The sequence below is a fragment of the Piliocolobus tephrosceles genome, chromosome 8, assembly GCF_002776525.5.
Source record: "Piliocolobus tephrosceles isolate RC106 chromosome 8, ASM277652v3, whole genome shotgun sequence".
In the NCBI taxonomy this organism is placed as follows: domain Eukaryota; kingdom Metazoa; phylum Chordata; class Mammalia; order Primates; family Cercopithecidae; genus Piliocolobus; species Piliocolobus tephrosceles.
Window position 1 is genome coordinate 109,874,863 of NC_045441.1, and position 16,144 is coordinate 109,891,006.

Genomic DNA, 16,144 nt, shown 5'->3' on the forward strand with positions numbered 1-16,144 from the left:
GGGCTCAAGCAATCCTCCTGCCTCAGCCTCCTGCATAGCTAGGACTACAGGTGCATGCCACCATGCCCAGCTCATTTTAAAAAATGTTTTGTAGAGATGGGGGTCTCACCATGTTGCTGGGGCTGGTCCATAAGTCTTGAGTTCAAGCAATCTTCCCATCTCAGCCTCCCAAAATGGTGGGATTATAGGTGTGAGCCAATGCATCTGGTCAGCCTTCCTTTTCTAATATTGAATTTCTAGATCATAAACTTCAAAGCTGATATTTTTATACAATTAATTGAAGAATTTGCATATTAATTTAAAATTGGATCTTAAAAATAACATTATAAATCCTTAAAAAACATGTGGTGGTGACAGACAGGATCATCTGTGCAACCTTCTCCCTTCCTTGCTAACAGTTTTCATTCAGGTGTTGGGCAGCCTTGTGTTCCAAAGGACTCCTGACCCCAAAGTAGTCTAAATCGCTGATAGTAATTTCACGGTCTTGCCACTTAATTTTTTTCCAGTGTGGAGCATGTGCTGATTCAGTTTGGGCCAATCCTATGGTAGGAGAAATCCCTTAGGAGTCTTGTAAAAAATGTTTCTTCACTCTTTATTTTTTATTTATTTATTTTGTTTTTGAGACTGTGTCTTGCTCTGTCGCCAGGCTGGAGTGCAGTGGTGCAATCTCAACTCACTACAGCCTTCGCCTCCCTGGTTGAAGCAATTCTCCTGCCTCAGCCTCCCGAGTAGCTGGGACTACAGGCGCGGGTCACCACGACCAGCTCCTAATTTTTGTGTTTTTAGTAGAGACGGGGTTTCACCATGTTGGCCAGGATGGTCTCGATCTCTTGACCTTGTGATCTGCCTGCTTTGGCCTCCCAAAGTGCTGGGATTACAGGTGTGTGCCACTGCACCCGGCCATGTTTCTTCACTCTTTAAAAGAGACACGTGAGGTGGGGGCACCGTGGCTCATGCCTGTAATCCCAGCACTTTGGGAGGCTGAGGCAGGAGGATCACTTGATGCCAGGAGTTCAAGAACAGCCTGGGCAACATAGTGAGACCCCATTTCTACCAAAAAAAAAAAAAAAAAAAAAAAAACTAGCCAGAGGTGGTGGCACATGCCTATGGTCTCAGATACTCGGGAGGCTGAGGTGGGAGGATCACTTGAGTATGGTGTCCAAGGCTGCAGTGAGCTATGATTACATCACTGTACTCCAGCCTGGGTGACAGAGTGAGACCTTGTCTCAAAAATAACATCTAATAAAATAAAAGAGGCACATAAGGAGAAATACCTTGTCTCTGTCTCTAGATGCTGGTTTCTGTAGCAGCCTCTCTGCAACCTGAGGGCGGCAATGCCGACAGGCAGCGAGCTGCAGGCACACTTGATGGATGTGAAGATCTGGGTTCTGGGGATGCCACTGACCTGTTCAATGAGCCCACTTTGGACCTGCCCTACCACCTGACTTTTTGTGATCCAAGTGAGTAAACTTTCCTCCTTTTTTTTTTAGTGCCTTTGGGATCTGTTACTTGTAGCAGAAAGTATTTCAGCAGGTACCATAGTCACTTCTTGGTGGTGGATTAATGACAGGCTTTATCTGACAATAAACCTGGGAGGAAATTGAGACAGCATCTCTAGTATTGGGCTTGCTCAGGTCTCCAGCATCCACTGTTAATGCACAGTGTGTTCAGTGCTCAATCACGGTCAGGGGCTACCTTCATCTCTTCTATGTACTGGGTTTGCCGACTTGAAATTCAGACCCTTAACCTTGAAGTGGACAAAAGCGTACTCAATCAGAGAGGCAGAGGGAAGGGGATGTAAGCCAAGGCAGCCTGTTTTCAAGAGTAACTGAGGTAAGAGTAAGGATATGGGGGCAAGAAACTCACAATGAGGATTCCTAGTTTAGAACAACTCCAGTATTCAAATGTTATAACATGGTAACAATAACAACCACGTATTGAGTGAGTGCTTCACTGTGTGCCAGGCTCCACACCAGGTGGTTTACACACATTATCTAATTATCATCATCAGGCAAAGTAAGTTATCATTCCCATTCTATGGTTATGAAAACCAGGGCTCTGTAAGGAAAGGAAAATCCCTAGTCACCCAGCTATTTAGAGGTAGAACAAAGATGTGAATCTCAGATCTGTGCTATTTCTAAAAGCACACTTAAAATTCTACTATAAATCACACTGTGATTTTGAATTATGATTTGAATTGTGATTTTGAATTATGCATTCTGTTTCCCTCCATCCTTTTTTTTTTTTTGGACAGTCTCACTCTTGTCACCCAGGCTGGAGTGCAATGGTGCGATCTCGGCTCACTGCAACCTCTGCCTCCTGGGTTCAAGTGATTCTCCTGCCTCAGCCTCCCGAGTAGCTGGGATTACAGGTGCATGCCACCATCCCTCGCTATTTTTTGTATTTTTAGTAGACATGGGGTTTCTCCATGTTGGTCAGGCTGGTCCTCAGGTGATCCATCTGCCTCGGACTCCCAAAGTGCTAGGATTACAGGCGTGAGCCACTGTGCCCGGCCCCCTCCGTTCTTTCGAATAATCAAGAATTGACATAAAATATTACATACCTTTTATAATGGGGCAGAGGAGGAAGAAGAGGTAGAGAGAGAAATAATGGGGGATTACATTGCATCTTCCAAACTAATCATTAAAAATTTATTAGACAATTCACAGAAGAAATACAAAGTACTAACAAAAGGACAAAAAGGTGTTTGACTTCATTAGTAGTTGGAGAAATGCAAACTGAAATAATACACTTTTTTGCCTAGCAAAAATAGTAAAAATGTCAATTTAAAAAAAAATTTTAAGAACAAACAAATAGTAAAATAGTAAAAAGACTGATAATGTTTGGTGTTAGTAAGAGTCCAGGGGAAGAGATGCTTTAACAAACCATTGGTGGGGGAGTACAGCGATCCATCATTTAAACGAAGAGTGTTTTTGCAATACCTACAAAAATGTTAAATGTACGTATCCTTGACCTTTTGATTCCACTCTGGAAACATCTGCACAAGCTTGGAAGGATACACGCCCACATGGATCTTCATGCAGCTATTGCATAATTCGTAACAGCAAAATATGAGGAAAAACCCAAATGACATCAGTAGGAAAATGGCTAAGCAAATTATGGTATATGCTTAATAATGGAATATTATGTGGTCTCTGAACAATGAAGTAGGTCAGTCTTACAGGCAGGCAAGAAAGTCAAGTGATAAGAGCAAAATGCAGAACAATATATGTGGTATGATCCACTTTTTAAAGGCCTGCATATGTGTGTATAGCTGGCAGAAAAAGGGGGAAAGATGTTCTTTTACAATCTGGCTACAGTTTGAGGGATTTCATGGTCTTGAAAGAGGGGGGAAACAAAAAGGGTGAAGCTACTCCACACAGTAAAATAACAGGAATTTGAGACTTTCTCCCTGGCAACTGAAGAGGGCAGGCCAGTGGGTGTCACTCCTGGCTACATATTAAAATCACCTGGGGATCATTTCCAGCCTCTCCCGAGACGGCATAAATCAGAGCCCAGGGTGGTCGTGAGGCCTGGGCCTTGAAGGTACTTGTGGTTCCTCAGGTGACTGATTTTAATATGCAGTCAGGATTCAGAATCATCCAGACCCAGGGATGCAGAGGAGAAGATGAGAAACCCCTGCACCGTGGCGGGAGTCTGGGGCCTATGGAAGGTTACAGAGGTGAAGGATTCCTGCGGCGGAAGCTGACATTACATTTCTAATAATGGGGAAATCATTATTCAGTTAGAAATTGTTTCCTACCCTATGCCTCCAAGACATCGCAATCTCCAGGAAAATGTGCCACCAGTGACAATCTCTGCTAGTGCTGCTTTGGAGGGAATGAAAGATGGGTGGTGGCCAGTGTCCAACCCAAGTACCAATGGATCCATGGATTAGTGGGCCACACCAGAGCAGCAGGCTATAGTGGCGGGATACTCCTCCTGGGGTTTTTGGAGGCACTGGGCAAGGAGCTTGGTTGGGGTTGGGGGCCAGTTTCCCATGCACAGTCACTGATGGAGGGACTGGAGACATTTTATTTGGATGATAAAGGAATGAGTGACTAAAGTCGAGGACCTCTGTTCTGTAGCTACAATTAAGTAAATTTTGATTCTAAAATTTTAAAACAATAAACAGCTACATAATATTAACTGCACAGCCAAGAACTGTGCCAGGATTGCAGTTCATTGTCTCTGATCCAATGTCACAAACCTTCTATCAATGAAGGATGTTCTTAAAGTGAAGTTGGGTGTTTTCTCGTTCTGTTCGCTACCAAGTGCATTGGCTATCACCTCACGTTTTCCACCCTCACAATTGTTCCACCTGCCGTCACTTCTCCTCATTTCCTGGGGGCAGCCACAGTCCTCCGTCCTTTAGTGCCAACCAGGACTGGCTCCACAGCTCAGACCTAACTTCCTGCCCTGCTAGCCTGGACATGCTGTCTCCTAGATGCCATGTTTCCTCTGTTGATGTATTCCTCCTTTCTGTTGCAGTACAGTGTTGAATAATTCCTTTAAGGTGGATGCATTTTCTGAATTCTTACATGTCTGACATGTCTTCAGTCAGTCTTCACACTTGATTAATAGCTTGGCTGGGTATAGAATTCTGGATTTAAAACTTTGAAAGTATATCTCTGCAGGCTTTTGGCTTCTAACGTTGCAGATGGGAAGTCTGATATGGGAAGTGGGGAAATCTTTGAAAATGGATTTGTTCTTATTTTCATTTTACTTTGTACTTTTCCCCTATGAAAGCTCCCAGAATCATTCCCTTACTCTTGGGTTCTGAAATATCACAATATTATTTCTCATGAATCTTGTTCAGCACTCAGCAGACCCTTTGAATCCTCTCCGCCACGTTTTTTGTTTTCTTTTTGAGACAGAGTTTCATTCTTGTTGGCCAGGCTGGAGTGCAATGGTGAGATCTCTGCTCACCGCAACTCCACCTCCCGGATTCAAGCGATTCTCCTGCCTCAGCCTCCCAAGTAGCTGAGATTACAGTCGTCTGCCACCATGCCCAGCTGATTTTTGTATTTTTAGTAGAGACGGGGGTTTCACCATGTTGTCGAGGCTGGTCTTGAACTCCTGACCTCTGGTGATCTACCTGCCGTGGACTCCCAAAGTGCTGGGATTACAGGCATGAACCACTGTGCCTGGCCATTTCTTTTTTTTTAAATGGCATTCTAATTAGCTGGTTGCCAAATTTTGGAATTGGTCCTCTGTGTCACTTATGTTTTCTCTCATCTGTTTTCAGTACTTTCTTCCTGATTTCTTGAGGAAGAAATTCCATCAGAGTAACACTCCTGGCTCTTTCTAGCCCCTTACTCATTTCTTCCCAGAGGAAGAGAAGTGATTCGTCCAACTGGTAAGTTTAGAGGAAGGAGCAGGGCTTGTGTGCCTGGGTTCTTTCTCTTTGGGGATCTGGTAGCCTGTGGAAATGAGTTGTGATCAGCTCTTACTATCTAGTGTGTGGCTCCCTTGCTGCAGGGGCTTTGAGGGCCAGCCTGTGGCAGGTGAGTCTTCCTGGCTCAGGGTTGGGCTGCTCCGGAGCACTGTGCTTCCAGCCCGCTTCCTCTAGGGCAATTTTCTTCAGTCACGAAACTGACACTTTTAGCCCATCCATTTGTCCATTTTTCAGTTGGTTTCGAACTCAAGTGGAAAAGAGCGGGGGGCATTTATGGACCTCCTTAATAAACATTTATCTTTTGGGCTTTTTGATGTACTTTCTGAGAGGTTTATTTGGCTTTCTCTTCCAAATTCTTTCTTCTCTGATCATTACCTTTTCAAGGCTTCCATTCTTATTTGGGGTTGTCAATATTATGTATCTCTGTGAGGAGACTGATAAGGCTATAAAAAAGTTCTCTCATCCTTGAATTAACTGCTTTTTCTTCTGGAGTAATTTTCCTGCAATTTTTTTGTCTTTTTCTTTCATGCTGCTATATTGAATCTAATATATGATAATCCTTGGACAGTCTCTTCATATTTAAGAATGAAGCAGTAAAAAGGCATTCAGGAACTCTGGTTGTAGAGGTGGGGCTTGTGGACCAAAAAATGTTGCTTTCTGGTGAGTTGGCAGGACAGTGACTATTTTTTTGAGATGAGCTCTTGCTGTGTTGCCCAGGCTGAAGTGCAGTGACTATTCGTAGGCACCATAATAGGGCACTACAGCCTTGAACTCCAGGGCTCAAGTGATCCTTCTACCTCAGCCTCCCAAACAGTTGGGACTACATGCAGGTGCCACTGCACCCAGGACACTGGCTCTTATGCTGAGGACTCTAACTCCAGAAAGCCTGGGATGTTAAATGCCTGCTCATGGGGAGAAGGGAGGGGTTGGGGTTCCCTATTCCATCGATGGAATTTTCAGTTATTCCCAACTTTCAGGTCTATGTTTCTCTCCAGGGCTTATTTATATCTGGGGCATTCTCAGGGCTTCTTCCCTCCCATGTTGGCAGTTGCCCCATTTGCTTTTATTCTTCTAGACTGTGGCTTTTCCATCCTTCTTTATGAGCTACAATTTATTCATTTGCTTTCTACTTTCCAGAAATTCATTAAGCTCTTTCGTTTCTTTTACTATTCTTCTTATTGTCAATTTAAACCATTTTTTCCATTACTATAATTTTAATGAAGTTTGGGAGGAAGAGGGGAAACATTACATGTCCCGTTCACATCCCTGAGTCAGTTTGCATTTTGAAATGTTCTAGGAGACAAGGACTGTGAGGGGAGAAAATGGTCCCATTTTATGATAGACATTTCTGCACTGCTCAAGCTGTTGCTTTTGATACTATGTGCAAGCACTGTTTTTACAATAGGAAGAGAAAGAACTAGAATAAGAATCAATTACAATGACTTGCTGCCTCTTGCTAATGTGGGATACTGAAAGCTTCCTTCAGAACCTCAAGGCCATAGCCCATGACACAGTCACATCCTGGTTTCTATTTTGTCTCTTGAATCTTTCCTGAAAAGTCTCTTGTTCTACTTCCTTCTTCTTTGATTCTTAATGCAGGTCGCTGTCAAGATTCCATTTTCAGCATTCTCATATGCTCCTGTTCTCAATTCTCCCAGCCCCCATGGTTCTTAATATCACCAACTGACCAGCACAATTTTTTAATCAGTTCCTATTCCTCCCTAGGTGCCTTAATCCCCTCTAAGTTTTACTCCGTGGCATCCTGTCAATAAATACTTGTTCATGTGACATGGCTACACTAAAAAAGTAGTTTTTTGATGACTTCTAAGGACAGCAGGACTCTTTTGGTGTTTAGCTTCATAGAAACCATTTTTAGCTTAATATATAACTATTCTCAACAAAAACTCTTCAATAGGTTCATAACTGCTTCAGTGCTAAAATCTTAGCAGATTTTTCATGTGGCCCTTCATTTTTTATTTATTTTGAGCATTTTAAGCCTTTGACCTGCAGAGGCTATTTTCTAATTTTAAAATTTAAGAAACTTCTATTTTTTAAAGTTCTTTTTTTCTTTTAAACAAACTTCTAGATATTAGCATTCTATACCAGATACGGAAGTCTGTTAAAAAAAAAAAAAAAGGCTATGGAAGAAGAAAATACATGCATTGCATAGGCTAGAACAATTCTATTTTACATTTCTCTGCTCTAACTTTGTGTCGGAGTATAATACTGAGGCATCACATTCATTAAGTTCTTACCATATATCAAACCATGCCAAGCACTTTATATTCACTATTTTATTTAGTCCACACTACCACATAAGATATATACTATTATTATCCCATTTTATAGATAAGGATGTTGAAACACCCAGGAGTAGAGGAGCTTGCCCTAGATCTCACAGGCAGTAAGTGAGATAACCCAGGCAAGCAGGATATAAGCCAAGTCTGTCTGACACCAAAGTCGACATCACTCTGCTGGTGTTTTTCATATTAGGGTTTGCCAGTCTCTGGGGCTCATGTTCCTTGGATTCGGTGAGTTCTATAAGCTTTTACACTTAGTGTTTGCATATCTAATTATAGTCTAAAAGGAATTATATTGCCAGTTATAAAGACAAACTTCTCCTAAGGAAGTTTTGGTTCTTAAGTCAGTTCTGAAGACTGAGTCCAAGCAGCCCTTACAGTATCTTTGTAAAACTTCTTTGCAGAACATGAGAATTTTTTTCTTGTAGGTACCTGCATTTTGCAAAGTTTATGAACCCTATGTCATGTCATACTGATTTTCTTCCTATCAGAAAGAAGGCAGTCCATTTTATGCTGTGTGAAATATTTGCCAGCTTAACAACTTGTCTTAGAAATCCTAGTTAGAATTTATTTTAGGTCTCCATAAACTGTGTCTTCACTAAATTATTTAGTTAAACGTGAGCATTTGAAGAAGTGTTAGTACTTCACTTTTTAGTTGGGCATATTCTACAAAGTCAGTAATATATTTCTGGATCTATATCAGTTTTCCTGAGGGAAATTCTCATTAAAAACATATCATTTAATTTTCAGATGCTGGCTTGAAGCCAAGTACATTTATTAACAATTAAATCCTTTTGACAGGTCCACATCTCTAAGATAGAAGTTACTGAAAATTGGGCCAACTCATACCTTTTAAACATACACACTCTGGAACTAAGAAAAAATATATTTATTAAAAAACTGTGCAGTTGATTTGCTTATGCAAACATTTATTAACTTAATAAGACATTGTGATTCTTGGGCACTGTCATTCTTTAAAAGCAGTGACTGTGGGTGGGCTTAGCTAGAAAATATAAGGTGTGGAATTTACATTTGTGGAATTCAAGAACATTACCATTGACTAACCATATATATAATAATTCTTATTGACTAATGAGGCAAGTCTAAAAAACATTTTCCACTAATAATAGAACTTTACATGGAGCTGTAACAATTTTGTTAAGAGTTATTCCCTGTCTTGGGACTTGACTTCTGGTTAGTTTTTGATTCATATGATAAATAAAGATCTCTAATATCAAGCACATATTATTTTGGGGTCCAACAAGACAGAGGTGAGGCTGGCAGAACTGATCTAACTTTTAAAAATGCTTTTCATTTTATGAACTAAGGAGACCAGTAAGTAAACAAATACCTACTAGGTGAAATTTATACCCCATAAAGATGCTCAAGATTGTTGAAGGGAGGGTCAGGATGAATAGAAGGTTAAAGCAACGTGGCTCTGCAGTTCAGTATGGCTTTGGCATTTTCTTTCCTATTGATATTCCCTACTGTCTAAGAGTGGGATTTCTTTGTCATCATGCCCCAGTTCTCTTAGGTCACACCCATTATTCATTTATTATTATTTATTTTAAATGGCATCAAGGGATCAATTTTTTAAAGTCTCAGCCAAACACAGTGGCTCATGCCTGTAATCCTAGCACTTTGGGAGGCCACGGCAGGAGAATCACTTGGGCCCAGGAGTTTCAGACCACCCTGGGCAGCATAGTAAGACCCTGTCTTTACAAAACATAAAAAAAAAAAAAAGAAAAGAAAAAGAGAAATTAGTTGAGCACAGTGACATATGCCTGTGGTCTGAGCTGCTTGGGAGGGTGAGGTGGGAGGATCACTTGAGCCTTGTGCAGTGAGTCATGATTGCACCACTGCACACTCCAGCCTGGGTGACAGGTCTCAAAAAAAAAAAAAAATCTTTTTTAAAGTCTTTATTAGAATTTGGATTTGCTTGCTTGTAAGGTTTTACTTACATGTAGTACAATATCCATTTCTGTTTACTTTGGAGGCACTTTCTGAAGGTGGAACTTAGAAGTATCTGGTCTGTCCCAATGCCCAGTAGGCCATGCTCATGCTCAGGGGCAGGCCCTAGTGCTCTGCAGCACTCACCTTGGGTGGTGCTTGTTTGGATGGTGAGTGGAACTAGAAATTTTGGACCCCCTCACCCTCTGTGCTTCTCCATAGAAAATACAGGATGCCAAGTCAAGTTTGAATTTTAGATGATTTCAGTGAGCAAATACATTCAATTTATTTGCTGATTCTGGCCACCCTGCTAAACCTCAGTCTCTTCATATGCAAACTGGGTATAATAATGGTACCTACTCCTGAGGCTTGCTTACCACCTGGTGTATATGCGTATGTATTTTATTTTATATGGCAACCCCGGTTTGGTAACTTGTGCAAGATTTTGCTCAAGTATTAGAGCCAGTTTTCTGATTCCAGGGCCTCATCCTCCATAATGCCTCAGTCAAGAACTCCTAAACTAAGAGCTCCCAATGAGTAGAGTAGCCAATCATGACATTAACTACCATGTTGAAAATGTAAATATCGACACAGTTGCCATATGCTAATTTTTTAATATTAATAAACACCCAGAAGCTTACTATATCAGTACTTATATGTATATTTAAGGCTAAAAGTAAAATTCAAAGAGATACAAATTTCTCACAATTTTCCTAGTAAATCTGTTTTTTTGATGTGGGATCTCACTATGTTGCCCAAGCTGGTCTCAAACGCCTGAGCTTAAGTGATCCTCCCACCTCAGTCTCCCCAGTAGCTGGGATTACAGGTGCATGCCACCTTGCCCAGTTAATTTTTTAAGTCATGAATTCAAACATATTACAGAAGGTTTGAACTTTGATAGCTATCACTCTATCGAAGTGGCCTCTAGAGAAATTAACAAATGCATGAAAATTAAACTTAAGTATTTAACTTTCTCTCCCACTGTTCAATGCCTTCCTCTTGTCTTTCCTCTTGTGGCATCCAAATGTCTCCGCACAGTATTTGAGACTCTCCAGGCTGGGTGCCGTGGCTCAAGGCCTGTAATCCTAGCACTTTGAGAGGACAACTTGGGCAGATCCCTTGAGCCCAGGAGTTCGACACCAGCCTGGGCAACACGGCAAAACCTCATCTCTACCGAAAAACAAACAAACAAGCAAAAGACACCCAAAATTAGCCAGGCATGGTGGCATGTGCCTGTAGTCCCAAATACTGAGACTGAGGTGGGAGGATCGCTTGAGCCCTGGAGGTCCAGGCTGCAGTGAGCCGAGATTGTGCCACTGCACGCACTGCAGCCTGGGTAACAAAGTGAGACCCTGTCTCAAAAAAATAAATAAATAAATAAATAAATAAATAAATAAATAAAGGACTCCAGATCTGGCTGGGACTCAAATTTTCAGCCTCAGTTCCCATTAACTCTCAGTCTTGAACTCCACTCTAGAGTTCTTGTATTCCTCAACTTTATGATACACTTCCTGCTCCAATATCTGTCTTCGTCTTGAAGTCCCTTCATCCTGGAAAGTGCTTTCCCTATCTCAACCATGGGAAATCTTTTATCTCCAGCTCAAACACCCAGTTCTTTTTTTGATACAACCATTATCTCCTCAGCTAACTGGCCGTGTGGCTGATTGTTATTATACCACATAGCATTGCTTGCCTTGCAATTGTATTACACTTGTCTCCTTGACTAAAAATTAGTTTCTTATGGTCAGGGGCTGCTTTGTTTTATTCTTTTCCACACTGATTTAGTACCAAAACTGATGCCTTTCCCAAAGTAATTCCTTAATAAAATATCTGTTGAACCAAAGTTAGTCCCAAAATACAAGAACAGAGCTCTGAATGTTGCAGTGCCGTTTGTTGAAATTTTGTGAATCCTCCAAAAAGGATAAGTTGGTTTGGGTGTGCTCACAATGACTGGCTGTTAGGTTTTCAGCACTTAAAACGACTCTTCCTTGCCGTTAAAAACCGATACACATTCATTTTAGAAAATGTGTGAAGACACACACAAAGGAAAAAAATCATCAGTAAACTACCTTCCAAGGGTAGTTTACTGGATTTTCCCTCGTACATATAGAAATATTGTTTGTTTTCTCAGAAATACTCAACAAAGGCAATATGGAAATGTAGATAAGGGCACATGGGAGAAGAGGGGCGGATGTGAACTCCCAGGATCTAGTACTCCGTGATTCTATGACCCTGGTTTAGTCTCTCTATCCCTCTCAGGCCCAGTTTCTCATCTGAAAAGTAGAAATATGAATGCTCGTTTTTATTCCTACAGGAGTTTTGGAAAGATCAAATTATAAAACATTTGACAGTATTTTGTAAATTGAAAAATACTATATGTCTGGTTTTATAAGTATGTTAACTGAATAGAAGATGACTCTATAGATAGATGGAGCGATCAGATTGAATCCTAAATAATAATTCCAGGTGGATGGACTTCTGCCTAGCTCTGTTACCTGACTTACAAATAATCTTAACTTCACAGAAGGGAAAAGAACTTTTATTAAGCATCTATTACATGCCAGGTTCTATGCTATCTGCCTTACACTTGTCTTCCTGTAGCACCACAAAATGCCCTTTCATACATGAGGAAAAGCAGATTCAGTGAGCAAAGTCACTGATACTGTAAGATTAAAACCAAGGTGCATCTGATTTGAAGTCCCATGTTCTTTTCTATTTTTCAGTTAGAGGCACCTTTCAGGGAAAGCATTTTCATGGAATTCCTCTTATTCTTATGGAAATTCTTACTCTTATAGAAACTTTCAGAGTGATGGAAGGGCAGTAAGATTGGAAACATGAGTTATTTTGATACAGATTCCCTTAGGAATATTTAAAGAAGTTGTGATTATTTCATTATTTCATCTTAGAAGAAACAGTGAACTCACTTTTTTGTTTGTTTGTTTTGTTTTTTTGAGACAGGGTCTCGTGCTGTCACCCAGGCTGGAACGCTTGTGGTGCGATCAAGACTCACCGCAGCCTCAACCTCCTTGGCTCACGTGATCCTCCCACCTCAGCCTCTTGAGTAGCTGGGAATAGTAGCTGAATAGCTGTGGTAGTAGCACTACCACACCTGGCTAATTTTTTGTATTTTTCTGTAGAGACAGGGTTTCACCATGTTGCCCAGGCTGGAAGAGTGGACAAATTTAAAAAGTGCTCGTTTGCAAGCTCATTAAAGGAAATAAATGGCAGATGTTGACCTTTTGCATGTAATTTACCTAAAGCTATCTGAAAATATAATTTGGAAGTTTTTATAGCATGGCTTCTTTAGACCTAAACAGAGCTGCTGAAGGATGCTGTAGAATTTCCTTCTTGATAAAATATTTGTTTTGAACAAGACAGGCTTATCTTTTTGGTACTTATTCATAGTCCTAATTGGAGGTGGAAAACTAGACTCAATCAAGGATGAGCATTCAAGTAAACATGGAAGAAAAAAATCATTATAAATTCTACTGAAACTGTGATTAAAATAAATGATACAGCACAGAGGATCTAAAATGATATTACAGTACAGAGACACATGAGGGTGCTCTAACCAACTGCTATAATAAATAAATTGTTCAAATATTGGGGAAAAATTAAGGCCCGTGGTGAATGGCAGTGATGAATTCTGACTTTTAACATTAGCTAAACAGAACAATCTCAGAATAGATGGTTTTATAAAAATAAAATATATTGCTCTCCCCTACCTCTCCCAGTTTAAAAAGGAGATGTTCATATTGGCCAATTGGGAAAATACTGAAAAGCACAGAGAAGAAGAAACAAAGTGGACCGATGTTACCATCAGCCCTGGGAGGTGGGGGCTTTCTAGAGCCTTAGAGCCAAGCCAGTTGGAGGCTTAGCTCAGGAGGCCTGCCTTCAAACACAAGCCCAGCCTGTTCTCATTTTGATTCCACAGACCTTCTGCTAGTACGAAGGGGGAGTAGAGACTGGGGGTCTAATGACCGCAAGAAGAGAATTAGAGACGCATGTTTATCTCAATACATTTACTCTCATTAAAGTTCATATTCACTGACATCATGCATCTCCTTGAAAAAGTCTGCCCACCCACCATTAATTAAAGCCACATTTTAAAAAGTCAGCGTGTGCACTTTTATTCCAATCAAAAGTAGCCTCCTAAGTTTTGCAGAGCAGGCAGGAGAATATCTGAGGCCTGACAGCTGTTCACCTCTACATGGTGAAGAATCATGTGATTTACATTAAAAGTTGTGTTTATTCAGGGCCTAAAATATAATAGGTATGATCTATTGTCTTGAAGAGTTGAAACATTCAATATCTAATGACCTATTTAGTGAAATTAACATTTATTTTGATAAGTCAATGTTCTTTTGGGTACAACATCTGACCATATGCTTTTATCTTTCCAAATAGAGAAATCTAACCATATACCCCGTTTGAACAATTAAGCAGCACACTCCTATCAAAGACACCACACTTTATAACTTATACATGCACTATCAATGTTAAGACAAAGGTCAGTGTAAATTTTTTTTTTATCCAAATCGTTGCACAAACGGTAATTACCAATAGTTGTAGGATTGCAAAACCATAGTCTATTTTCTTGGCAGTAGCGACTGTAAGTTCATAAATTCATGAAAATTAGGAATGTTGATTTTTAAAGTTCAAGAAAGGTACTATTTGTAAACAATTCAGATCACACTCATGTTGTACCATGTGCTAAGCAAGAGTTCTTTCCTTCCAACTTCCTTTAAATGAGATTTGTTCTCTCCAGGAGCCTAGTAAAGGGGTTTTCATCCATTGTTTTCTATTATTTTTCCTATTAAAGCCCCTCCAGGGACTGTTCAATTTTATGCTGATTTTTCTTTATATATTAATATCAAACACATTTTTATGTTGTGGTGATAAAAGACAAATTATGGTTATCTCTTCCTATTGGCAATTAGATTATTCTAGAATAGTTCTGCACAAATTCACCCAGCCAGTTAATGCTTTCCACACAAAAGTATCAAGTACAGCATTAAATTCTCTAGTTATTCTGGTCATACCACCATCCCAAAAGACATGGGTCATCAATGGGTCGGAACATTGGCATTGAAATGGTTTAATCCTAGGGTAAAGCACTCCTGGACTAGGTGTTGAAACCTGACTTTCTAGTCCTTTCTACTAACTTCCTTGTGACCTTGAGTACCTTGAGGGCCTCAGTTTCCTCATTTAACAAATGGTGGTTAGAGGGGGAACACTGACTGGAGCCCAGGAAGTTAATCAGGTCTAGAGGAGAAGGGGACAGAACACCCTTTGGGGATCATGTCTTCCCCTGGTCCACTTACTTATCCAGCACCAGAAACAATAAGGTGGGGCTTTTATGAGTGAGACTTGGGTCAGGTTCCAAAAGAGGGCATCCCTAAATCTAGAAGAAGCCAACGAATCATGCTTGGTGAGTTGTTTTCATGATACATGTAAGAAAAGATGCTCTGGGTCTTTACATCCCTTAGATATAAGCATTCAATGTGCCGTTGCTATGTAGGATGAAGCACTATCCTAATCCACAGATTGTATCTTCTGCTTAAATGATTAGTGTCCAGAGGGACCATAAAAGACTCGAATCAACACAATGCCAAATGCAATGGGTGGACTCCTTCAACTAGCTGTAGGAAGGAAGGTGGAGTGTGGGTGGAAATATTTCAACCTAGTTGTTGGTATTCTTCAGAACAAACAGCTAATGGCTAGCGGATTATAGGAAGTTGTGACTACACAGCATTTTATCAATTCTACGAAAGTTTAAGATAAGCTCTGCCTAAGTGGTTTATAAAGCCATGCAGCCTACAAAATGAGCACTGTTGCATTTCCATACCTTCCTGCCAGCTCTGTTGTTATGAAGATTCATCAGGGCTCTGGCATCCTTTCCTTTCCTTTCCTTGGCATCCACGAATGCGCGGGCAAATTTGATCCCATAGTCAATGTTATCACTGCAGCCACCCCAATCAAAAATGCCCTTGCTGTCCTTGGCGCTTCCCATCTTCTTTGGATCACAGGAACAGGATTTTACTTCTCCTTGGCTACAGGCCCTGGTGATGGCAAATACAACTCCAGCTGAGGAGATGGCATAAACAAAGGCAGATTCCCGACTACCTGAAACAAAAATGCTTTTCTTAAAAGTGGTCCGGTAGCACTATTTCTGAATAACTTTCATATGATAATTGTTTAATACTTGCTCTGTTTCAGACAACCTTTGCCACTAGACAACAAGGTACTGATATTCTTGAAGGGTTCTTTTCCAGAGCCCGGGCTCTTTCTTTAATATGAATCATCTCCATCTAATGTAGGTTTTTGTCAATTTAGATATCTATATGGCAGCTCTTCTTAAATAAGGAGTATCAAAGAAAAAGATGGCCTTGCCCAGCTCCTGGCTTCACATTAGTCTCAAACACAGGCTTGCCCTGTTTCAACAGAGAGCTCTAGATGTCCTAGAAGAGAGGAGCATAGCATCTCTAGGCCTTTT

The 16,144-nt window shown here is 40.6% G+C and overlaps 1 protein-coding gene across 1 annotated transcript in view; it reads right to left on the reverse strand.

The window, feature by feature from the left end:
• The window catches only part of WNT2 (Wnt family member 2), a 46,074-nt gene that overhangs the window by 22,334 nt on the left and 7,596 nt on the right, over positions 1-16,144 (reverse strand). The window contains exon 3 of the mRNA XM_023228217.2: positions 15,497-15,774. Coding sequence (XP_023083985.1) covers positions 15,497-15,774 — 278 coding nt within the window. The remainder of the gene's footprint in view (positions 1-15,496; positions 15,775-16,144) is intronic.